Source organism: Pseudoliparis swirei, chromosome 13 (assembly GCF_029220125.1).
Source record: "Pseudoliparis swirei isolate HS2019 ecotype Mariana Trench chromosome 13, NWPU_hadal_v1, whole genome shotgun sequence".
Taxonomy (NCBI): Eukaryota; Metazoa; Chordata; class Actinopteri; order Perciformes; family Liparidae; genus Pseudoliparis; species Pseudoliparis swirei.
Window position 1 is genome coordinate 898,713 of NC_079400.1, and position 23,772 is coordinate 922,484.

The 23,772-nt window shown below is 48.6% G+C and overlaps 3 protein-coding genes across 3 annotated transcripts in view; all 3 read left to right on the forward strand.

Moving 5' to 3' along the window:
- The window catches only part of ift140 (intraflagellar transport 140 homolog (Chlamydomonas)), a 35,507-nt gene extending 21,698 nt beyond the window's left edge, over positions 1-13,809 (forward strand). Inside the window, exons 21-30 of the mRNA XM_056429210.1 lie at positions 7,880-7,975; positions 8,061-8,193; positions 8,305-8,448; positions 8,617-8,745; positions 8,855-9,037; positions 9,130-9,333; positions 10,135-10,347; positions 10,593-10,753; positions 11,659-11,800; positions 12,673-13,809. Coding sequence (XP_056285185.1) covers positions 7,880-7,975; positions 8,061-8,193; positions 8,305-8,448; positions 8,617-8,745; positions 8,855-9,037; positions 9,130-9,333; positions 10,135-10,347; positions 10,593-10,753; positions 11,659-11,800; positions 12,673-12,855 — 1,588 coding nt within the window. The 3' untranslated portion in view covers positions 12,856-13,809. The remainder of the gene's footprint in view (positions 1-7,879; positions 7,976-8,060; positions 8,194-8,304; positions 8,449-8,616; positions 8,746-8,854; positions 9,038-9,129; positions 9,334-10,134; positions 10,348-10,592; positions 10,754-11,658; positions 11,801-12,672) is intronic.
- LOC130203238 (intraflagellar transport protein 140 homolog) lies at positions 6,891-7,909 on the forward strand. Its single transcript, XM_056429208.1, has 2 exons — positions 6,891-7,193; positions 7,587-7,909. Exons 1-2 carry the CDS (start codon positions 6,996-6,998, stop codon positions 7,776-7,778), a joined length of 390 nt encoding a protein of 129 aa, XP_056285183.1. The 5' UTR covers positions 6,891-6,995; the 3' UTR covers positions 7,779-7,909.
- Positions 13,810-14,292: 483 nt separating the features above from the next.
- Positions 14,293-19,372, forward strand: ccdc78 (coiled-coil domain containing 78). Its single transcript, XM_056430371.1, has 14 exons — positions 14,293-14,358; positions 14,541-14,672; positions 14,732-14,818; positions 15,004-15,360; positions 15,833-15,883; positions 15,973-16,061; positions 16,309-16,387; positions 16,510-16,635; positions 16,710-16,906; positions 17,236-17,443; positions 18,161-18,204; positions 18,296-18,362; positions 18,469-18,569; positions 18,649-19,372. The coding sequence occupies exons 1-14, from the start codon at positions 14,293-14,295 to the stop codon at positions 18,725-18,727; spliced, it is 1,683 nt and encodes a 560-aa protein (XP_056286346.1). The 3' UTR covers positions 18,728-19,372.
- The last annotated feature ends 4,400 nt before the right edge of the window (positions 19,373-23,772 follow it).

Below are 23,772 nucleotides of genomic sequence, written 5' to 3' on the forward strand. Positions count from 1 at the left end.
CCACACGCCGCTCTGGAGATCTCGTCAACAAAATGAAAGACAAGTACTTCATCGCCTGAAGAGCAGAGACAATCGTACTTATAATCCGCTCACAACAAGTTACATCCCCTCTGCCTCTGCAGGAGCATCTATAAGTGGTGGGCCCAGTACCTGGAGAGCCAGTCCGACATGGACTCGGCGCTGTGCTTCTATGAGAGCGCCAGGATTACTCTCTCTCTGCGCGGTGCACTGCTACATGGGAACATCCAGAAGGTGACTCCGCTTTGTGTCCAGGCACTGTGTTACTCGTGCTTTGCTGAGTATTAAAACTGATATCGTGAGCCGTCCATAAATGTGAGAACGTATTTATTTTCTCCGCCAGGCATCGGAGATAGCCAACGACACGGGGACAGGCGGCGTGCACCACCTGGCTCACGAAAATACGATGACATCAAGCAGGCCGTCCACTTCTACACGCGAGCCCAGGCCTACAACAATGCCATCCGGCTCTGTAAGGTAGAGCGCCTTAGACAGCCAGAAGTCCCCAAACACACACATGGACGAAGCTGGACGTTCATTCCCCGGGACGTTCAGGGGCGGAGCTTCACATATCTTCTGTTTGTGTTCTTTCATTGTTGCTGCTTTGGTCTTGACGTGTGTGTGTGTGTGTGTGTGTGTGTGTGCTAACAGGAGACCGGTCTGGAGGACCAGCTGATGAACCTGGCTCTGCTCAGTAACGCAGAGGACATGATGGAGGCCGCCTGCTACTACGAGGAGAAAGGCACCCACATGGACCGGGCGGTGGCTCTCTATCACAAGGTCCCTCATTGATGCATTCTAGATCGATCCACAAGGGGGCAGCACTGAGGCATATATTGCAACTGTTTATTTACTTTTCATCGCTTCTCTGCCGGTGTCTCGGCTGCAGGCTGGTACGTCTCCAAAGCTCTGGGTTGGCCTCGCCACCCAGCAGTTCTTCTGCACTGCAACTGATCGCCGAGGACCTGAACGAGCTTCTCTGACCCCGCCCTGCTGGCCCGCTGCTCCGACTTCTTCATCACTCATTCCCAGTATGAAAAGGCAGTGGAGTTACTGGTAGCAGCCAAGAAGGTGACACATCACCACCCACACGTGGACATTCCAGCCTCGAGCTCACACTCATCCGTATCCTCTCTCCTGCCTGTATGTACGTGAACACAGTACCACGAGGCCCTGGAGGTGTGTGTGAGCCAGAGCTTGACCATCACAGAGGAACTGGCGGAGAGAATGATTGTGACCGATTCAAAGGACTTGTCTGAAGAGGCCCGGAAGGAGCTGCTGGAGAGGATCGCCGACTGCTGCATGCGGCAGGGCAACTACCACCTGGCCACCAAGAAGTACACGCAGGCGGGAAACAAGCTGAAGGTACTGCTTATATATGTATATACATATATTTATATATGTATCTGTATATATATATATATACACTATATATATAAATATATAGTATATATATTTATATATGTATATATTTATCTGTATATATATACAGTATACATATATATATATATACATATTTAACCCTTAATGATTATATGTATATATATAAGGACTGTTTCAGAAAATTAGTAAATTGTGATAAATTTCTTTATTTTCTGTAATGCAATTTAAAACAAAAATGTCATGCATTCTGGATTCATTACAAATCAACTGAAATATTGCAAGCCTTTATTCTTTTAATATTACTTTGTTGATTATAGATGAATGAATGAAGATAGATATATACTTTATTACGAATCCTTAAGGGAAATTTGTAGAAATCAGTAGCAGCAACACACAAGAATAAATAAAAAAAAAAAAAAAAACACAAAATATAAGAAGGTTTAGGTGATCTGGCAAGGAGGTGAACTGTTAGAGCCTCATAGCCGTGACAGGAATGTTCTCCTGTCTCTCCTTGTGGCAGCGGAGGCGTGAGGAGACGCCTGGAGAATGCTCCTCTGTCCCACTGCCAGGAGGTGTGGTGGAGAGGAGGTGGTCCGGGTTGTCAATATGGACACCAGTTTCTCAACGACCTCCTCCACCACCTGTTCAGGTGCTCCAGCTGGCAACCGGATGATGGAGCCAACCTTCCTAACCAGTTTATTGGAGACGCTGGTGTCACGGCTCCGATGCTGACATCCCCAGCAGACAATGGCCAGTGCAGCACACTGGGACAACCTTGACTGGTAGAATAACTCCAGCATCTTGCTGCACCACGTTGAAGGACTCGAAGCTTTCTCTTGCGGAAAAATTGACTCATCCCCTCTTGTACACAGCGTTGATGTTGGCCTTCTTCAAGTTCAATCGGCTGTTGATCTGGAGCAGCCCAGGTACTCTGTCTCCTCCACCATGTCACGTCAGCTCCCAGGACACTCAGGAGGTAGGAAGAGCTGCCTCGCCTTCCTCCTGAAGTCACCACCATCTCTCTGGTCTTGGCCACGTTCAGCCGCCAGGTGGTTCTCATCGCCCACTTTACAAAGTCACTCACCACTGCCCTGTACCTCCCTCCTCCCGTCCATCCCGCTTAATGCACTGACCACTGCAGAACTATCATCAGAGTACTTGCAGATGGTATGACTCCGTGTTATTACTGGAAGTCACTGGTGTACAGGGAGTGAAGAGGAAGGAGACAGAAATTCAGTTCCCTGTAGAGCTCACAGCGACTGACCACGTTCCAGACAGCACACGGCCCATTCTGGACAAAACTGTGGTCCTGCCTGTGAGGTAGTCAGTGATCAGGAGATGGTGGGCGTCCACACTGCCATCTGCACGCTTCTGCTCACTCAGCAGCAGTGGCTGGATGGTGTTAAATGCACTGGAGAAGCCTGCATGGCAGTGACTCTCACAGGACATCGGTCTCCATCCAGGTGCGACTGAAGCTCGTTGCAGGCAGGTGAGATAGATGTGTCATCGTCGTCCACTCCCACATGAGGCTGGTAAACCTTAGGTACAGAGGGTCCAACGATGATTTCACCTGCACGGGCTTGAGGAGGGGAATGAACCAGCCTCTCCAGCACCCTTGTCCCACATGGGAGGTGAGGCACTGCCTGGTCAGTGGCTGCTGAGGCCAGATGGTGCCCGGCTTCTGGGACAGGGACCAGGCACAGCGCCTTCCACAGCACTGACTTCCCCAGCCTCAGGCTGAGGTTGAAGAAGGGCGCTGCAGGACACCAGACAGCTGGGTGGCGCCCAGCAGTCTTTGGACCCCTGGGGCTGATGCCATCAGGACCTTCAGCTCTGCGCTGGTGTAGTTTCTCCAGCTGTCTTCTCACCTGGTCAGTCGTCACAGAGGAGGGAGAGGGGAGGTGGAGGGCCCATTGTTATTGAGGGCCTGTGGATGTGCAGCTCAGCAGGGGGGGACATGAGGGAGGAGGTGTTTGGGAGGTGTGATGTGTGTGGGAGGAGACGGGGAGGGCCTGTAGACTGGAACCTGTTGAAGAAACAGTGCTGAGCTGGTTGGCCCCTCCAGGGGAGCCCCTGGCATGTCTCCCTCCACCTTGAAGCCAGTTATCTGCTTCATGTATGCCAGACCACACCTCCCTTGTGTTGTTCAGCACAGAGTTTGGCCTCCAGCTTCCTCTCTGTAAGGAGTCCTTGCCACTCCCTGAGCTTCACCCTTTTGGGTTGCGCTGGAGCTTTCCTCAGCTCAGTCCCTGTCTCCAGCACCTGAAAGCAGCTTTCTTCATGTTAAGAAGGCCGCCTTCAGGTCCCCTGGTGATCCAGGGCTTGTTGTTGGGAAGCAGCACACAGTCGTGATGGGATGGTGCAGGTTCACAGGGGCAGATGTATTCCGTGACAATGTCGGTCCATCTGTTGATGTCCTCCCCATGCGGTCCACAGCACATCCCCAACCGCTGAGACTCGAAGCAGTCCTGTAGAAGTGATGCGCCGTTAGCCTCCATAGACCACCTCCTCACAGTCCTACCAGGTGGTGCACCGCAGCTCTTCACCAGAGGATATATATACCTGGGTGTCAGCGGACCAGGTCACATCAGATCCTGACCTGCGAGGGGGGGAAGGTGCAGTGGCGCTGTCGTCCTTAGTATTGTGCGGCTACAGGGTCAGAGTTTTATTGTTCCTGAAGTTGGGCAGTCTATGTATTGAAGTGGAAGGCTGGCAGAGCTTTATCCAGTGTGGTGTGGTTAGAAGTCACCAGTGATACGCCATGAATGCTCCAGGCTGATGATTCAGCAGAGCAGACACAGTGGAGTGGATGGTGTCCACAGCTTCTCAGCGTCAGCTTGATGGCGCCACGTATACCGATAAACCAAAATGGCGGACGTGAACTCTCGGCAAATAGTCACGGGCGTGATCCCCAGCCAACAGCGTTCAATGTTTAAGACTAAGAAACTCCTTCATCGCACATGGTCCGGTGGCACCACCGCTCATTCACATAAACAGCGATCGCCCGCCTCTTCTTACCGCTCTGTGTAGCGCTCTGTCAGCCCGAACAGTCCTGAAGCGGGCAAAAGGCGACGCTGGCCAGGATCCGGATAGTCGCGGTGCATACCGGTCTCAGTGAAGCACACAGAGACTGCTCACGGAAGACCCTCGGTCGGTCATTACCAGTAGCCGAGCTCATCCGGCCTTATTCGCCAAAGACCTCACGTTCCCGTCGTTATGATCGGCGGTACGGAACAGGGTTTGTATCTCCCTCGTTTTAGCCCTCCGCTTGACACCCGCCTCTGCAGCCCATGAGCCCTTCTCCGTAGCTCCAGCGGGATCACAGGTCTTTCTCCAGGCAGAAGCTTCGGCCTGCACAAGCTGATCAGCTGGTAGCTGCGAAAGTAGACGCGGTCCCCGCTATTGTTATGCAGTTGCGGCTCACCATACTCAATGTGCTCACGACCAAAGTGAACAAAAGCCACAGTAGAAGTATCGAAAAAGTAGTTATGGTCCAGTGTCCTAATCGTAAAGCTAGACAAACGTGAAAGAAAAAGAAGAAAGAGAGGAAAAGTGCAAAAAAAAGACAATAAAATAAGCAAAGCATACTACTGAAACAAGCAATATATTAGCGTAGAAGAAATCTTAGAATATCGCGAAAAAGCATACTAGTAGGGTATCAAACAAATCACTTGAATCGCTTCCAATTAACTCGAAACACATTTTCAAATGTTTGATTTGTTTGCTGTTATAAATCTTTTTTTTTTACCTGGTCTGATTTTAGAGTTTTCAAGCTGTGTCATAATCAGAATGCATGATATTTTTTGTTTTTTTTTAATTGCGTCATAGGAAAATAAAGAACATGATTCTAAGAGACAGTCCGCAGGACCCAGCTGGGGGTGAAGGCGGCCACATTATTCAGCACCAGTGACAGCAGGGCGACCGCCACCGCCGCCGCCACCAGCCTCTGCACGGCCATGCGGCGCCGGACCACCGCCACCTCGCGTCCCGCCGACGACCCCCGATGCCCGGCGGCGTCCTGCCCGCTCCCTCGCCTCTCCTCCGGGGCAGCAGCAGCGCTCTGGGCCCCCTGGCTCCTCTCCTCCTCCTCCTCCTCCTCCTCCTCCAGCTGTTAGCGAGTGTTGTCCCAGCTCACACGGAGGTGGATGGGCGAGTGTTGTCTTGAGGCTTAGCTAAAGAACATCTCCATTCATCCTCATTCAGGATTTGGGTGTTGCAGCAGATCCTCAGCCCTCCTCCTCGGACAGGACCGCGGGAACGCTGGGATTAATCCAAGAGGCCCCGGGGTCCATCCCAGCGGCTCCGTCTGGCTGCAGCGTGACTCCCAGAGCGTGCTCCTGGCTCTCTCTCTTCCCCTCCTATGTTGTCGCCTCCTTTCCTTCTACGCTGCGTTGCTCCTTGCACTGGTCTGACTCGTGTGTGTGCAGCTGGATTCTCTGTGTTGGCAGTCGATTTCTGTCCTTCAGCTCTTCACGACGCCTTCGGAAGAGGACAAATGCAACAACAAGGATCTGTTGGACCAGTGCTGCTCGGAGTGGCTTTACTGGGACTGTCTCCTCTAGAGAACCCCGCACTGCCTCACTGGAACCAGAACCCTTGAACCCTTCTGCTTCTCGCCGTCGGTCCCTCTCTCCCTCGCTCACTGAGTCTCTGCAAAGCCTGGAGGTCAGAGTTGAGCTGTGGGGGAGTTTCTGTTGGTCATAATCCAAGACTTCACTTCGCCACAGCAGCGAGCTTTAAACGGACGGGTCCCTCCTTCATGACCACTTTACGTGTGTGTGTGTGTGTTGGTGTGAGAGAATGTCCAAAGACCCTCTCAGACGTCACGGTTGTGTACTCTTTTGTCTGGAGCCCAGGGGGCGTCGCTCCCTCTCTCTCGTGTGCAACAGACACGGTGGCTGGCGCAGCAGCAGGATGTGTTTCCTGAGGGAGAGAGGATGGGAAGAGGCCAAATGTGGAGCTGCTCCTTCTCTCGTCTTTCCTTTCTCGGCTCTCTACATCTTGCCGCCCTGTGTGTGTGTCTCACATTTCATTTCCACGCTTGGTTTTCTGTGACCGTATAGAGAAGGTTTAGTCCAACAAGTGACCCTCCGTTCCCTCCGTTCCCCCACAGGGCCCCTAAAGATTTGGGGTATTTCCTGTTGCCCAACTTTAATAAACAGCCCACATCTGTATCAGCTAAAGCGAGGAGGAGGTAGGCGGACGAAAATAAAGACCAGATGGCTGAGGAATCTCAAATCTGGAATAGAAGCAAAAAGTAAAGGGGGGGGGGGGGGGGGGTATACGTCAGCAAGACAAAAGGGAGAAAAAAGGAAATACAGAGGTAGAAAAGCACGCCTCTCTCTTTGTGTTGGAGTCCTGCACACAGTGTTGTTTATCTCTGTGTATAGCAGTTTGTGTGTGTGTGTGTGTGAGGGGGGGGGGGGGGGGGTCCTGGTGTACAGTACTAGAGGTCTGGAAGGGAGAAACAAGGGTTCATACATATTGGTCACTAGATTCATGCTAAGGGTTTATGACTTCAATAATGACCCTTAAAACAAACTGTAAATACCTGTGTGTAACAGTGAGAACACGTTACCCTAGTAAAATAAGCCATGTTCCCTTTCCTCCGTAGCAAAGCGGTTTGGGAAAACATGGCGCGGATGTGTGTGAAGACGCGCCAGCTGGACGTGGCGCGCGTGTGCCTCGGGAATATGGGAAATGCGAGGGCAGCAAAAGCTCTGAAGGAGGCGGAGCTTGAGCCTGAGCCAGAAGCCCAGGTGGCCATGTTGGCCGTTCAGCTCGGGATGCTGGTAAGATACTCAGAGTGAATTATGACACCATCAGGCTAATGGATTGACCAATAGATGACTAATAGAGTGATTAATAGATTGACCCGAGCCCATTTCTCTCGGCCGAATGTCCCTTAAAGACATGCAGATTTGTTAATTTCATTCCTCTTCTTTATTCTTTAATTGTTCAGCTTTTTAAAGTTAAAATAGGTTGTATAAAGACATAACATGTTTATTTAGTAAGGTACTACTTTTGTTCAGCCCCTCTTTCTGGTATCATCTTTACATACTTCCAGACAACAAGGGGCCAGAGAGACGATGCAGTGGAGACAATGGAGACAACACGGAGAACACGGGGACTTTCCCAACCCCACGGCATTCATCTTTCCGTCTTCTTTTCCTGTCCTCCGATAGGAAGATGCAGAAAAGTTGTACAAGTGCTGCCAGCGCTTTGACCTGCTGAACCATTTCTACCAGGCGTCCAGCCAATGGCAGCAGGCTCTGGGAACGGCAGAGAGCCACGACCGCATCCACCTGCGCACCACCTATTACAACTATGCCAAGTACCTGGAGTCCATGGGCGACAAGACCCAGGCCCTCGTGTAGTAAGACCCCCCGTCGGCTGTCGCCGCATGTCGACGACACCATAGTTTTTAATTCAAGTGGTTAAGTATTATAAAGTGTGATTGTAAGCGCTGTTGTTACAGTTACGAGAAATCCGACACGCACCGGGTGGAGGTGCCCAGGATGCTCCAGGACGACACGCCGTCTCTGGAGATCTACGTCAACAAAATGAAAGACAAGTAAGTACTTCATCGCCTGAAGAGCAGAGACAATCGTACTTATAATCCGCTCACAACAAGTTACATCCCCCTCTCGTCTCTGCAGGAGCATCTATAAGTGGTGGGCCCAGTACCTGGAGAGCCAGTCCGACATGGACTCGGCGCTGTGCTTCTATGAGAGCGCTCAGGATTACCTCTCTCTGGTGCGGGTGCACTGCTACATGGGGAACATCCAGAAGGTGACTCGCTTTGTGTCCAGACGACGACGTGTTACTCCTGCTTTGCTGAGTATTAAAACTGATATCGTGAGCCGTCCATAAATGTGAGAACGTATTTATTTTCTCCGCCAGGCATCGGAGATAGCCAACGACACGGGGGACAGGGCGGCGTCGTACCACCTGGCTCGACACTACGAGGGCCACGATGACATCAAGCAGGCCGTCCACTTCTACACGCGAGCCCAGGCCTACAACAACGCCATCCGGCTCTGTAAGGTAGAGCGCCTTAGACAGCCAGAAGTCCCCAAACACACACATGGACGAAGCTGGACGTTCATTCCCCGGGACGTTCAGGGGCGGAGCTTCACATATCTTCTGTTTGTGTTCTTTCATTGTTGCTGCTTTGGTCTTGACGTGTGTGTGTGTGTGTGTGTGTGCTAACAGGAGACCGGTCTGGAGGACCAGCTGATGAACCTGGCTCTGCTCAGTAACGCAGAGGACATGATGGAGGCCGCCTGCTACTACGAGGAGAAAGGCACCCACATGGACCGGGCGGTGGCTCTCTATCACAAGGTCCCTCATTGATGCATTCTAGATCGATCCACAAGGGGGCAGCACTGAGGCATATATTGCAACTGTTTATTTACTTTTCATCGCTTCTCTGCCGGTGTCTCGGCTGCAGGCTGGGTACGTCTCCAAAGCTCTGGAGTTGGCCTTCGCCACCCAGCAGTTCTCTGCACTGCAACTGATCGCCGAGGACCTGAACGAGCTCTCTGACCCCGCCCTGCTGGCCCGCTGCTCCGACTTCTTCATCACTCATTCCCAGTATGAAAAGGCAGTGGAGTTACTGGTAGCAGCCAAGAAGGTGACACATCACCACCCACACGTGGACATTCCAGCTCTCGAGCTCACACTCATCCGTATCCCTCTCTCCTGCCTGTATGTACGTGAACACAGTACCACGAGGCCCTGGAGGTGTGTGTGAGCCAGAGCTTGACCATCACAGAGGAACTGGCGGAGAGAATGATTGTGACCGATTCAAAGGACTTGTCTGAAGAGGCCCGGAAGGAGCTGCTGGAGAGGATCGCCGACTGCTGCATGCGGCAGGGCAACTACCACCTGGCCACCAAGAAGTACACGCAGGCGGGAAACAAGCTGAAGGTACTGCTTATATATGTATATACATATATTTATATATGTATCTGTATATATATATATATACACTATATATATAAATATATACAGTACATATATTTATATATGTATATATTTATCTGTATATATATATACAGTATACATATATATATATATACACATATATTTAACCCTTAATGATTATATGTATATATATACAGGACTGTCTCAGAAAATTAGAATATTGTGATAAAGTTCTTTATTTTCTGTAATGCAATTTAAAAAACAAAAATGTCATGCATTCTGGATTCATTACAAATCAACTGAAATATTGCAAGCCTTTTATTCTTTTAATATTGCTGATTATGGCTTACAGCTTAAGAAAACTCAAATATCCTATCTCTAAATATTAGAATATCATGAAAAAGTATACTAGTAGGGTATTAAACAAATCACTTGAATCGTCTAATTAACTCGAAACACCTGGAAACACATTTTCAAATGTTTGATTTTGTTTTGCTGTTATAAATCTTTTTTTTAACTTGGTCTGAGGAAATATTCAAATTTTATGAGATAGGATTTTAGAGTTTTCTTAAGCTGTAAGCCATAATCAGCAATATTAAAAGAATAAAAGGCTTGCAATATTTCAGTTGATTTGTAATGAATCCAGAATGCATGACATTTTTGTTTTTTTAATTGCATTACAGAAAATAAAGAACTTTATCACAATATTCTAATTTTCTGAGACAGTCCTGTATATGTATGTATATATATATACACATATATATTTAACCCTTAATGATGAAATGTATTATATTTTTTAAACAGGCCATGAGGGCTCTCCTGAAGTCTGGCGACACCGAGAAGATCGTGTTCTTCGCCAGTGTTTGCCGTCAGAAGGATCTTTTCATCATGGCCGCCAACTACCTCCAGTCTCTGGACTGGCGCAAAAACCCAGAGATCTTGAAGACGATCATCGGTTTCTACACCAAAGGCCGGGCGCCAGACCTGCTGGCCGGCTTCTATGAAGCCTGTGCACAGGTAGAGCATCACATGCTGCAACACATGTCATGACGTCTGTTATGGGGACTTATGGGTCTGGCTATACATTGACATCATGCTTTCTGAAAGAAATATTTTACATTTAAAGGTGTTGTCTTAAATAGCATCTGCTCTGTAGGATACATGTTATTAAATTAATGTGATATGTAACTTATAATAGTTGCAACTTTAATAGAGAATAATCTCGACAAAGTAAATTATTTTAAAATAATACCATCGTTCAGGTGGAGATCGATGATTACCAGAACTACGAGAAGGCCCTGGATGCTCTGACTGAGGCGTTCAAGTGCCTCTCCAGAGCGCAGGACACCGGACAACAGGAAGGGAGGCTCGCTGACCTGCAGCACCGCGTAGCGCTCATCAAGAAGTTTGTCCACGCTCGCAGGTAAGAACACAACACAACAACACAACAACACACAACAACATATACAACACAACAACATATACAACACAACAACATTTACAACATACATGTACAACACAACAACATATACAACACAACAACATACACAACACAACAACATATACAACAACATACACAACACAACAACACAACAACACAACAACATACACAACACAACAACATATACAACACAACAACACAATAACATACACAACACAACAACATAACAACATATACAACACAACAACATATACACAACACACACAACAACATATACAAAACAACACAATAACATACACAACACAACAACATATACAACACAACACAACAACATACACAACACAACAACACAACAATACAACAACATATACAACACAACAACACAACAACATACACAACACAACAACATACACAACACAACAACATGTACAACACAACAACATATACAACACAATAACATATACAACACAATAACATAACAACATAACACAACAACATATACAACACAACAACAAAACAACATACAACACAACAACATACACAACACAACAACATACACAACAACATACACAACACAACAACATACACAACACAACAACATATACAACACAACAACATATACAACACAACAACATATATAACACAACACAATAACATATACAACACAACAACATATACAACACAACATCTGACCCGTGACCTTTAACCTGCAGCTTGTTTCATTGTTCTCCTGACTCGTGACCTTTGACCTGCAGCTTGTTTCATTGTTCTCCTCTGACCCGTGACCTTTGACCTGCAGCTTGTTTCATTGTTCTCCTCTGACCCGTGACCTTTGACCTGCAGCTTGTTTCATTGTTCTCCTCTGACCCGTGACCTTTGACCTGCAGCTTGTACTCGGAGGACCCCGTGGCGGCGGTGCGGCTGTGTGAGTCCTTGCTGGAGGAGCCGGAGTTGGACCCCGCGGTCCGGACCGGAGACGCGTTTGGGTTTCTGGTGGAGCACCACTGTCAGCAGGGCAACTTCCAAGTGGTGACGATCTTACTTTAAAAAATGAAATATCTGCCTCCTGTCAGGTGGTTGTGATGATGCTGTCAGGTGGTTGTGATGATGCTGTCAGGTGGTTGTGATGATGTCAGGTGGTTGTGATGATGATGTCAGGTGGTTGTGATGATGCTGTCAGGTGGTTGTGATGATGATGTCAGGTGGTTGTGATGATGATGTCAGGTGGTTGTGATGATGCTGTCAGGTGGTTGTGATGATGATGTCAGGTGGTTGTGATGATGATGTCAGGTGGTTGTGATGATGTCAGGTGGTTGTGATGATGATGCTGTCAGGTGGTTGTGATGATGATGTCAGGTGGTTGTGATGATGCTGTCAGGTGGTTGTGATGATGATGTCAGGTGGTTGTGATGATGATGTCAGGTGGTTGTGATGATGCTGTCAGGTGGTTGTGATGATGATGTCAGGTGGTTGTGATGATGCTGTCAGGTGGTTGTGATGATGATGTCAGGTGGTTGTGATGATGATGTCAGGTGGTTGTGATGATGTCAGGTGGTTGTGATGATGATGTCAGGTGGTTGTGATGATGATGTCAGGTGGTTGTGATGATGATGTCAGGTGGTTGTGATGATGATGTCAGGTGGTTGTGATGATGATGTCAGGTGGTTGTGATGATGATGTCAGGTGGTTGTGATGATGCTGTCAGGTGGTTGTGATGATGCTGTCAGGTGGTTGTGATGATGCTGTCAGGTGGTTGTGATGATGCTGTCAGGTGGTTGTGATGATGATGTCAGGTGGTTGTGATGATGATGATGTCAGGTGGTTGTGATGATGATGTCAGGTGGTTGTGATGATGGAGACGTCTCCGTCCTCACGGCTCTGCCCTCATCTCTGGTCTGCAGGCGGCCCGTAAGCTGGAGGAGCTGCAGCAGCTGCTGCCGGCCCAGAGCCTGAGGTTCTACGTGAGCGCGGCCAGCCTGCAGGCCCTGCAGAGGGAGGGGGGCGTGTCCCTGGACCGGGGAGCAGGCCGCCGGCCCAGCCTGAAGGAGGAGGATGAAGTGGAGGAGGACTTACCTGTGTCCTGAGTCTCACTCAGGGGTTTCTTTTTGTTGTTGTTGACAATATAATATATTTTCATATATTTGGATTCTTTATGGATGAAGAATTCATATTTTTAAGCGAGTGTCTGAACTTTCTCCGACCGGGAACGACTGTGCAGTGACCAAAAAACATCGTTTGTCAAAGGAGCGCAGCCACAGGTGAGATGATCAGTCACAGGTGTGATCATCAGCCACAGGTGAGATGATCAGTCACAGGTGTGATCATCAGCCACAGGTGAGATGATCAGTCACAGGTGAGATGATCAGTCACAGGTGTGATCATCAGCCACAGGTGAGATGATCAGTCACAGGTGTGATCATCAGCCACAGGTGAGATCATCAGTCACAGGTGAGATGATCAGTCACAGGTGAGATGATCATCAGCCACAGGTGAGATGATCAGTCACAGGTGAGATGATCAGTCACAGGTGAGATGATCATCAGCCACAGGTGAGATGATCACTCACAGGTGTGTTGATCACCATCGCAGTGGACGAGCAGTAAAGAGATGTGGGGAGAACGCTGCACCAAGACCATGGGAGGTTCATAAATCTTCCTAAATTGTCTTCTTTGAACAATCTTTCCAGTAAATGCAGTGAGTTCAAATGAATCTTCACACTATTTCAAAATGTTTTTAACACAAGTAACCCTTAAATTGTTTGATCTGAATCCTGATTAATATTACAGAATTGAAAACCGGTGATCGCCTTTGGGCTTCTCCTCTGTGTGTCTTAGATCTGATTATGTTTACATGCATTTAGACAAATGCATTTTGAATTCAAATAATGTCTCCAGTCTGTGTCAACATTCAGATCTTTGTAAAGCGTTGAGCAGATATTTTTCATAACTTGTGAGTTTACTTCACACAGATGAAGTTACAATTGTTCCTATACATAGAAAACATACTATAATAAAACATTTGTTTCTAATTAAATGTTACCGTATGTCTTAAAACTGTTTTATCTCAGTAGTGGTGTTCATATTCATACGTTTGTATTGAACTGTAATCGACCGTCAGATTGGTGAAGCTGGCACATCTGACTCATGTTTGAGTGACACGTTGACAATCAACTGGTCGGTTTTCAACTTGGCCACAAGGTGGCGCTGCTGTCACAGACATGTCTCCACCACCAGGCCTCTGGACACGTGGCTCAGACTGTCTGCTTCAAGTTTTTCAGGCAACACAAATCCCACCAGCAATAAGTGAGAGTCTGAGAAGTTCCTCCAGTTCAGAGTGAACCGGAGCAGCGGCTCGTGTCTCGTTGGCATGACGACGGCGGCGGCGGAGACGCTGCTGATTTAAAATAAAGTACGCAAATAAAAACTGTCCACACGTTGTGTTGTGTGTTGAGGAGCCATGGCAACACTGTTGGTGGATACAGGGCCTCCGCCACGTAAAGCACGGTTTGACGGTGAGTAGAGATGGACGACCTCCACAACACTTCACTTGACCTTCAGGAGCGACCTCAAGCTCCGACTGAAGAACATGTGAGTAAACGCTGAGAGTCTTTAGTCCTGAAGGAGACGTGTGTTTCTGTACCGTTGGTGACTGAAGTAAGACGCTTTGAGAAGAACGAAGGCCACAAACCCAGAGCTGCGACGGGGCCGACCCTGAGAGTCACGGGCCCTCGTGGTGTGACGTAGAGGAGCTGTTCTGTTCTCCTCACTAGTTGCAGCTGCGTGAACAAAATGAACGCCTTTGCACCAAAGTGGGCTACCTGGAGAGCAGACTGGGCTACCTGGCCAGCTCCAACACGGACCTGTCCTGCAGGCTGGTCCAGAGCGAAGAGGCCAAACTGAAGGTAGAGTCCCCGAGCCGCGGGAAGCACATGTGCACCGACGCATCCGTCTGAACCTCCAGCTGTCGAAGGAACTCGTGGAGGAGAAGATCCAGACCAACGGGATGAGGGAGCAGTTTGCAGAAGAGACGTTTGAGCTGAAGAACAAGGTCAGGGTTTGAGTCGTCGTGGGGGACAAGGACATGTTTCTGTTGTTTCAGTGAAGCTCCAGGAGGAGGAGATGGAATCGGCCTTGAGGGTTTCTGGGGAAGCGTTTCCTCTGAGTTCAAATGGAGTTTTACATCCAGGGTGACCCTGAGCCACTGGGGCGTCTGCACTCCTTTCTTTTCTGTAGATATTGACCCAAGCCAGTGTCCTGACACAGCTCGAGATGCAACGAGACAACTTGTCCAGGGAACTCCAGTCTGCAGAGGCGCTTCTGAAAATGGGAGAGAAGAGCGGCCGGGAGCTGAGCGAGGAGCACGGCGCGCTGAAGAACAACTACCGGTCTCTGGCCGAGGCCCACGGCGAGGAGCTGGCCCAGAGCGGCCGGCTGAGCGCCGAGCTGCTGGCGCTGGCCCGGGCGCAGGACGACCTCCGCAGGCGGCTGGAGGAGCAGCAGCGGAGCGTGAGGACGAGCAGCCGGGACCTTCACCGGGAGCTGGACAGGGTGAAGCTCTTCATCAGCCGCGTGGCACACAGCGGAGTCAAGGTGACTCGTCTTCATCAGGGCCAAAGGGACTTCTGAGTTCAGGTCCAAATCAGTCTATTATATTCATGCAGTTGATGGATTTACTTTTTTAAGGTTAGTTGTTGTAGTTGCCCATAGCAAAATCAAAATGAGGCATTTTATGTTATCTGTTTTTTGGGGAAAAATAAACACAGATTATGTCCATCCAACATAAGCATGTTTTTGTTTCTTCACATTTATATTGCAACATAATTCAATGTACTTTTCCACAAGAAAGACTAAAATGTCCCATATCAGACAAAGCCATGTTGTGCACTACACTGAAGGGGTTTATTAATAAAAATATTTTTTGAAGGCAAAATACGTTTTACTTTTTACATTTTAATGTTGGGTTTAACTAAATCTTCAATTTGAAATAGTACACTTGTCATTGTTTCTGTTTGTATTTGTTAAATATGATGTTAAGTTGTTAACTGTAACTTTGTGTCTGCAGCTTGAGGATCTGGCAGCTTTGGACAAAGAGCAAAAAAACATGGAAACAACAGTAAGTATTGCGTTCTGTGGAGCAGTGCCCAACACCGAGTGTTCCGGGCGTCAGTGAACTCACCATGTGGTTCATATGCTCTCACACAGCTGCTCGGGAACCAAGAGGAGATCAAAGACATGCTGGAGAAGATGAAGAAGAGCTACGAGGAGCAGCAGAAGAAACTGGAGCAGAAAGTGTGAGGGTCGGCGGATGTTTGTCGTTTCCTGGAGCTCGAGCCTGATTGTGATGAGACGTCATCAAACAGACAAACTCTTCTCAGGGAGGACGGCCCGGTGTTCGTCCCACACACATCTGCTGCCCTTCTTTGGTTTTCTGTTCCAAGCTGCGGCTTGACTTGCTGAGTGATGTGGTCTCTGTGCACTGGTCCTGTGATGTGGTCCTCTGGATGCTCTCCTGTTGCTGAGCCTGTGTTTGATTATCAGGGTGTCGATGGCTAAAGAGCATCAGGAGAACAAGAGGGCCCTCCATAACCGCCAGCGGGAACTCTCCGAGCAGAGTGCGGTGAGCGTGAACAGACCCCGTCCTGCAGAACATCCTCCAATGATTAGACGTGTAATCACTGAAGCAACGTTCCCTTTGGTGAGAACGTGTCAGATCCCACCGGCCTTTCATTTCTCCCCAAGGCCCTGAGGTGCTGCCAGAGCCGAGTGAGGGAGGCAGAAGAGGAGAACTCGAAGCTGCAGCTTCACGTCAAAGAGCTGAATGAGGAATACCGGGCGAGGCTGGTGTGCTACTTACGGGATTTAGCCGTAAGTTGCAGCGCTCAGGCGACGCGGCTCGCCGTCTGACCGCAGCGCCCACGTGTGCGTTGTCTCTGCTCCAGGAGTACATCGATGGACCTGCAGGCGGTCGAGGCCGCTCAGAGGCCTCTGAGACGAGGGCCCACGTGGACGGCATGCTGCAGGAGGTCCGCTCCTCCTACCGGCTCAGGGAGCAGCAGCTCGCCCACGCCGCGCGCTCCTACAAGAAGAGACTGCAGACGCTCGCCAAGGCCCACGAAGCTCTTCTTGTTGCCTACGGGTGAGACTTCCCATGTGCTCTGCAGTGTGTGTGGACATCAGTATGTGTCTTTTTATGTCTTGCTTTTCTGTTTACTCCTATAAAAAAAACATGCTGCTGAAACTTGCACTTAATATCAAGCCGTGTGAACGTTGGACCTCTCATGAGTGGCAGAGGGATTTAAATGTGCCTGATTATCTAATTTAGGGGTCTGAGGAAGATTATTTTTGTTCTTTTTATTTGAAAAAAAGCAAAGATGAAGGATTGAATCCAAAAAACTAAACATCAGGTGCAACATTCCCAGTTAATGCATAACGAGTAGCAGGCCCCATTGACCCTGTGACCTTCAGGGTTCAGAGGGACCAGATCTTAAGCCAAACGGAGTGCGGTCTTGACCCCGGACCCCCCGAAGCCAGCTTCAGCCTGGAGCCCTCCGAGCTCGGAGAGGAACCTGAGAAGGAGCTCCGTCAGCTCCGCCGGGACGAGGCGAGGCTGGAGGAGCGTCGGCTGCAGGCGGCCAGGAAGCAGGGCGCACAAAAGAAAGATGGCTGCTTTGAAGTGAGCTGTGCTGCCTTTGTCTCCCTGATGTCGGCCTGATTCGATCTGTGGGGATTCTGCTTTGTGTCCATTCTCCTCGTATGAAGGCAAACACCGTGTGTTAGGTGGGGGGGGGGGGGGGGTCTTGACAAAATGGCATCAAAGTCTGTCCTGTGACAACAAGAAGACGTTCCTGCAGCAGGTCGTGTAGCAGAGCTGATGGGCGGCTGCCATGCAGTCATAGACCTGGTGGTTGTCATGGGGACTGCAGCCGTGTCAGAGATACAGTTATTTAAACCACATGAAGACGTCTGCACCGCGTCAACAACCGTCTGGAGCGACTTCCCGTAAAGCCAGAAGTTGTTTTGATCTTTCTAAACCAGATGTATTGTGTTCATAACCGACGTCAGAGGGGCTGAATGGAGGAACGCTTCAGGTATGAAATGAGTGTCATTGATATTCCTTTCTTTGTCCCACAGGGGGGACATTTCAAAAATCACAGCAGCGGTGCACATCAGAGCATCAATGAAAATAAACATACAACACAATACTAAAAAACGAAATAATAATACTAAAGTCTAAATATACAGGGGGATAATATATGCATAATAAACATAGCAGTTGTTCAAATATTGCTGCTCTGATTATGTTTATGCACTTGAAATCTTCCTCAACATTCCCTCATTATTTGGGCACACATTCATGTATTTATGGGGATTCAAGCCTTTCTCGTTGCAGGTGGCTGTCCTCAAAATGCCCGTGCAGAATGTAAGCCGCCAGGAGTGAGTGTCATTTAAGTATTTCACCAAATGACGAATGGGGTCAGCTGTGGATTGCGTCATAAAAGATTATGGAAACATGTATCTTGATCAGGCCGGCATGCGAGGAATCCTGGCCCGACGTGAAGAAGCAGCTGAGGGAGATGGCCGACTCAACGCGGGTAAACACAACGCTCTCCTTACTTCAGATTATCAACTTACAAACTCACTCTAAAGCAAATGACATTGTTCTTGGATGAAGTTGATTTCACTTCCTGTCTTCAACAGGTGGGCTTTGAGAGGGAACGCGCGCTCCTCCTCACCAGGGCAGCGGTTGCGGAGGCGCAGGTGTGGGAGTTGCAGGACTACGTCGACAACCACCTGGGCAGGTGAGGGCGTCGCTACACGAGTCCCACGCTGGTCACCTTCTCCACGGCGTGACGCTCAGCCTCTCGCTCCCCGCTGCAGGTACCAGGAGGAGGTCACGCGCCTCTGCAGACGCCCCGCGGCCGCGCGCTCGCACAGCGCTCATCCATCACTGCATTGAGGAAAAGGCTCCAGGAAGTCTGAACTCCAGTCATTTAGAAGTTAATATCACATTTTAGCGTCTTTTAAGTTAAACCTCATACTTAAAAATGTCTGACAACGAATGAAAATGTATTTCGAAACTTTTATATCAGTGAAATTCAACACAACCCAGGGATTGAATGCTAGTTTCGAAGGGGATACTGATTATAACACATGCATGCTGTGCATTTGACCACCACTAGTTGGCGCTGCTCATACTGGAGCTGTTCTCCATGAAAGGCCCCTCAAAGAAATCCGGCCTTGAGAAAAAAATGCTTGGAATGTTTGTAAAGCTTATGTCAATTTCACGAGCTGGAGAGAAGAAAGCGTGGAGACAATGAGGGGTCGCCGGGGAGAATAATGTCATCACATGTTACCCAGACGCACACCGTGAACACTTTCCCTCATGGCTGGGAACTCCGGGGCAAACGAGGCTTTTTATTTATAGAAGGTTCATTTGTATAACCTTCGTGTATGAATAGTCATGTATTCCCTTTACACCCTCGAACTGTGAAAGGCTCTGCATTTCTTTATGGTGTTTTTTGGTAGCCGGGTTTTCTTCTATAGTGCCACAGCTGGCATAACTCATTCTGTTTGTGGGGAAATAAATACTTAAAAAATGTCAGTAAGTTGAGTTTAATGTTGAAATATATGTTTGTTTTTTAAACGTGAGGCTGCAATACGCAGGGGAGCGATGGGAAAAGTTGAGGGGATGGGAAAAGTCCTACGCATGTCACCCCGATCCCCTTTTCAGGGGCTCGCCAGCCGTGGGGGGGGGGGCATGGGTGTGAAAGTTTGAGAGGAATGGGAAGTGGGATTTTGTTAGTAATGTATTACACTCCCAGGGTCTGGGAAAGGGGGGGGGGGGTGCTCGGCTTGGCCCGGTGCCAACAGTCACTGTGCCAAAGTGCTGGGGGACCACTCTCCTCCCGGCAGCTCTGTGGGAAACCAGAACCAGGTTGTTTCTGCTGCTTCCCCAACAAACGCAGAGCGACGACGAGCTGCAGCAGCTTCTGCAACTGTGCATAAACAACAACAACAAAAGGAGTCGGTAAATAGTGGAAACTGTGACGTGGAGTAGAGCGGGAAGTCTGGTGCACCGCAGCTGGCCCCGAGGCGGAGCGGCGAGGAGCGTTTGGGAAAATAACTTGTGTGGGTCTGTCTGTGTGTGGTCACTATTATGATGCAATAAGGGATAAACGATTAGATAAGATTACATTGGTCTCGGAGAAACCCAAACCAACTGCATTCAGCAACAGCAGCGCTGTACTGTTCTTCCCTTGAGAGTGTGTGTGTGTGTGTGTTTGTTCCACAGATGCCGCTTAGATTGCCGCAAATGATCCAGCGTAACATCTCCTCCTCTGATCTGCTCCTCGACAGTTTCACAACGTTTTATTGGCACAGAAAGACAGAAAGTGTAACGTCTAATTGTTATTCTTGTCCTTTAGCTTCACCAACAATGGAAGACTCTTCGTAACGTGAAATAGCGATGTGACTTTTTCCATATTCAAACTTCAGTTTTACGTTATTCATTTAGGAATTATAAAAAGCTGCATGACGTTTGTACATTTCCAGAACCACATGAGACCTGCAGTGACACTTTAGTGGTCGACAGAATCATAAAAAATGCAAACGTTTTTTTAAACAAAAATACGTAGAACATTCTGGTTTATTGTCACAACCCTGACCGAACCAACTGTCTGATGTTAGATTATTCCCGTTGTCTCTCTGTAGAGACGCGTTGGGCCCAGTGGGAACGAGGGGGCATGATGTGGTTCTGGGAAGCCGGGTGGAGAGGAAGTGCCTCGCTCGGCCCGCGCCGGGCCGCCGTCAACAGGCCCTTTGTTTTAGGAGGTTAATGCCTAATTGATACAGGTTTAATGAGAGCGGGCTGTGTGTGCAGTGTGTGTGTGTGAGGGGGGGGGGACGCGGCCCAGCCATAATTGGAACGGACAAGCCTTGTGTGGAGGAGTGCACGGGGAAAGGATTTATGGGAACGCGAGCAAAGTCTAGAGGCAGAGTGGGAATGAGGAAGAAAAGGTGACAATGAGGAGGAGGAATGTGGAAGCAGCGAGATCATGAGAACAGAAACGTGGCGGCGGAGGAGAGTTGGACGTTCCCATGGAGGCCTCGCTCACATCGGGATCGTTTCCTGGATTCTCCCAGGACGCCCACGAGATTCACGACTGATGTTCAGGTTGCTGCCGATTGTACAGGCGCTGTACCAGTCATAGGAGTAGTTCACTTTTATTTTTTAATGTTGATATTTATGAGAAAATGCAAAAATAAATGTCTAACATAAATGATGTATGATGTTTTCTAAGACACCTGTCTTTTTTTCTTCTGATGAGCTGTCTTATCGACCCCCTCTTTCAGTCACTATTCATGCAAGAGTCCCCAGACAAGCTTTCAGTATGAAGGCTAGAGAGGCATTAGGAGGGAGGAGGGAGGAGGGAAGGGTGCAGGAGAGGGAAAGCACAGAGGAAACCGTGCACTTCAGAAAACCTTGAAGAATCAGGACTGAAAACTATGGAGATTCTGGGTGGCTCAGAAAGATTGAACAGAAGAAGAAGAAAAAAATAAGATTATAAAGAGGAGAGTGGAAACAATGGAGCAAATTTCTATGGAAGTTGGGCTTTATAATGACAAATTGGAAGGTACTACATGAGAACGTTTCGGGGTGTAGGGTGAGAAATGGAGGAGGAAGAGTTACAGTAAGGGAGAGAGACAGAGGAGGGAGTGAGGCTGAGTGTCAGGAGGGAAGGAGAGAGGGACGGAGCTCTGTTCCCACACTCTGCTGGTTCCCACAGCGGCCCGGGCTAATCCCTGTCTTAATTGGGGGAGAATTCCAGTGCACATGTTCCCCTGGAATGAGCGTGGAGCGAGGGGAGAGAGGCTCAGGCGCTTGTGACCCATCAGACGGGCCACAGCAATGTGCGAGTGCACTCTGTTGGAATATAAACACGCCGCCGGGCTGTCGGCACGTCGGGGGCAGAAACGGCTTCACGAGTTTCTGTGTTTCTTTTTCTTTTCACTCGATCCGAAACAAATTCAAGTGGCTCTCGGCAGCCGTGGCACCGCAGCGGCACGGAGGCCGGTCGGCAGGAGTGTGTCCTAAAAGGTTCTTTTACAAGTGTTAGAATGAGAAAGGAAACCTGCCACACACTCACGCTGGGTAGAGGTCAGCTCACCCCAAATGTAAACGTGGTGAGAGCTCGTCAGGTCGACTCACAAGTAGACAACGTATCAGTTATCAGGGTTCGTACGGTCATGGAAAACCTGGAAGTCATGGAGTTTTAAAATGGTTATTTCTAGGCATGGAATAAAATCCCCAAAGTTTTGGAAAAGTCATGGAAATGTGTTCTGTTCATATGCTAATTTACACAGTATATACTGTATACTCCGGTGTGGCGTCAAAGGTCAGGGATGTCTGTGTACAGATTGTAAATCCCTCTGAGAATGGGCTATACAAATAAACTGAATTGAATTGGAATTCTCATTGTTAGTTTAAATACTACAGTTTCTCACTTTTTCATGTAAACACCGAGTTTTCAGGAAATATTTGGTGATGGAAATTTGGTTTAAAATCCTGGAGGAATTGATTAGTCCAAATGTATATGAACCCTGGTTGTTGCAGGTTTAATCCAAAACTATCAGCATGGCCACGTGTGAGGAGATGGTTCTGTCAGTGTGGTGAACTTACACTCTAACTCTTGGAGCAGCTTCCAGTTCTCCTCTTCTCAAATCCCCAGAGTCAGAGAACACGACATGATATGAGACGGTATACGCTCACGTTGGTCCACGACGTCCAAAAGTACGAGTCAACTCTCAATTCAGAAGCTAGAGTGCTAAATCTCAAATGATTGATGTTATCAAGTATTCCTGAATGTGAACGCTGTCCAGACGACACGGGGATGTCTCTAAGTTTAAACATGTCACGGTCCACCACTGAGAAAAGAAAACTAACATTCTGTGGGTCTATAGCATCTCCTTCTGTGTAAATGGAGCAGATCCAGACTTTAATGTGTGTTCCTCACTTGTGGTGTTTTGGGCTTTGAGAGAGAACAACTCCTGCACATGGACTCGGCCGTTGAAATAAGGTTGGAATTTTTTTATTTGGGGGGTGGTTGCCTTTACGACGTCTTGAAGTAGTTTGAAATGAAGTTTCTTTGAGCTAAATGAAAATGATTCCAGCAACAGATTCCTCAAACGGAGCTCAACACTCGTTGGGGAAAGGATCTGGATCATTATTGATGAGCTAGTTGGGTGTTTCTGATAAGCAACAGCATCGCTGCTTTTCTCTGGCGATTGGTCAGCTGAATTCTGGGAAATGTAGGAAAATACAAATCTAATACACATTCCAGTAAAATGTTCCAGTTGATCAAACAACACAATTTCTTCATCTTTTTTCTATAAACTATCAAGTGCCATGAAGTGAGCGCTGCTCCACATCGTCACTCGTTCCCAACGTGTCGTTCCACGTCTCTGGCCTCGGAGCCGTGTGTTCAGAAGAGAAATGGAAGGAGATACTCAGAGCACAGCAACACCCACGTGAGTGGCAGTTTCGTCCCTGCCTCCCTCTCTGCATAGACAGTTTGAACAATAGGCTCGGTGGAATACATCCCTGGGTCGGTAACCCAAGATTACTCCTCCGGAGCGAGAAAACAGGCCAGGAAACGAGTGCAGAAGGGGGAGGCGGCTTAGCAGGCTTTGAGAAGCACAGACCCGACGTGGCGTGCAGGGTTCTCCGCTCGGCGTGGACCATCAGGCCGTAACGGTCGTAACCCTTGTGGGTGATTGGCCGGGCCGGAGAGCCCTCCCAGAAAACCGGTGTGCTTCCTTGTGAGGAGCAGACTTCAGTCTCGCTGACGGTCGCAGGAGGAAGTTAGACTCAAGATAGTTTACAGATGAGGATTTCAGATGGAAAGCAGCTGAGTCGATGTCGCCCTCAGGAAAGCATCCTATTTAAGAACAGGTGTTGGTCAAATATATGTCACTGAGTATTGGATGGATGACAGTTTGATA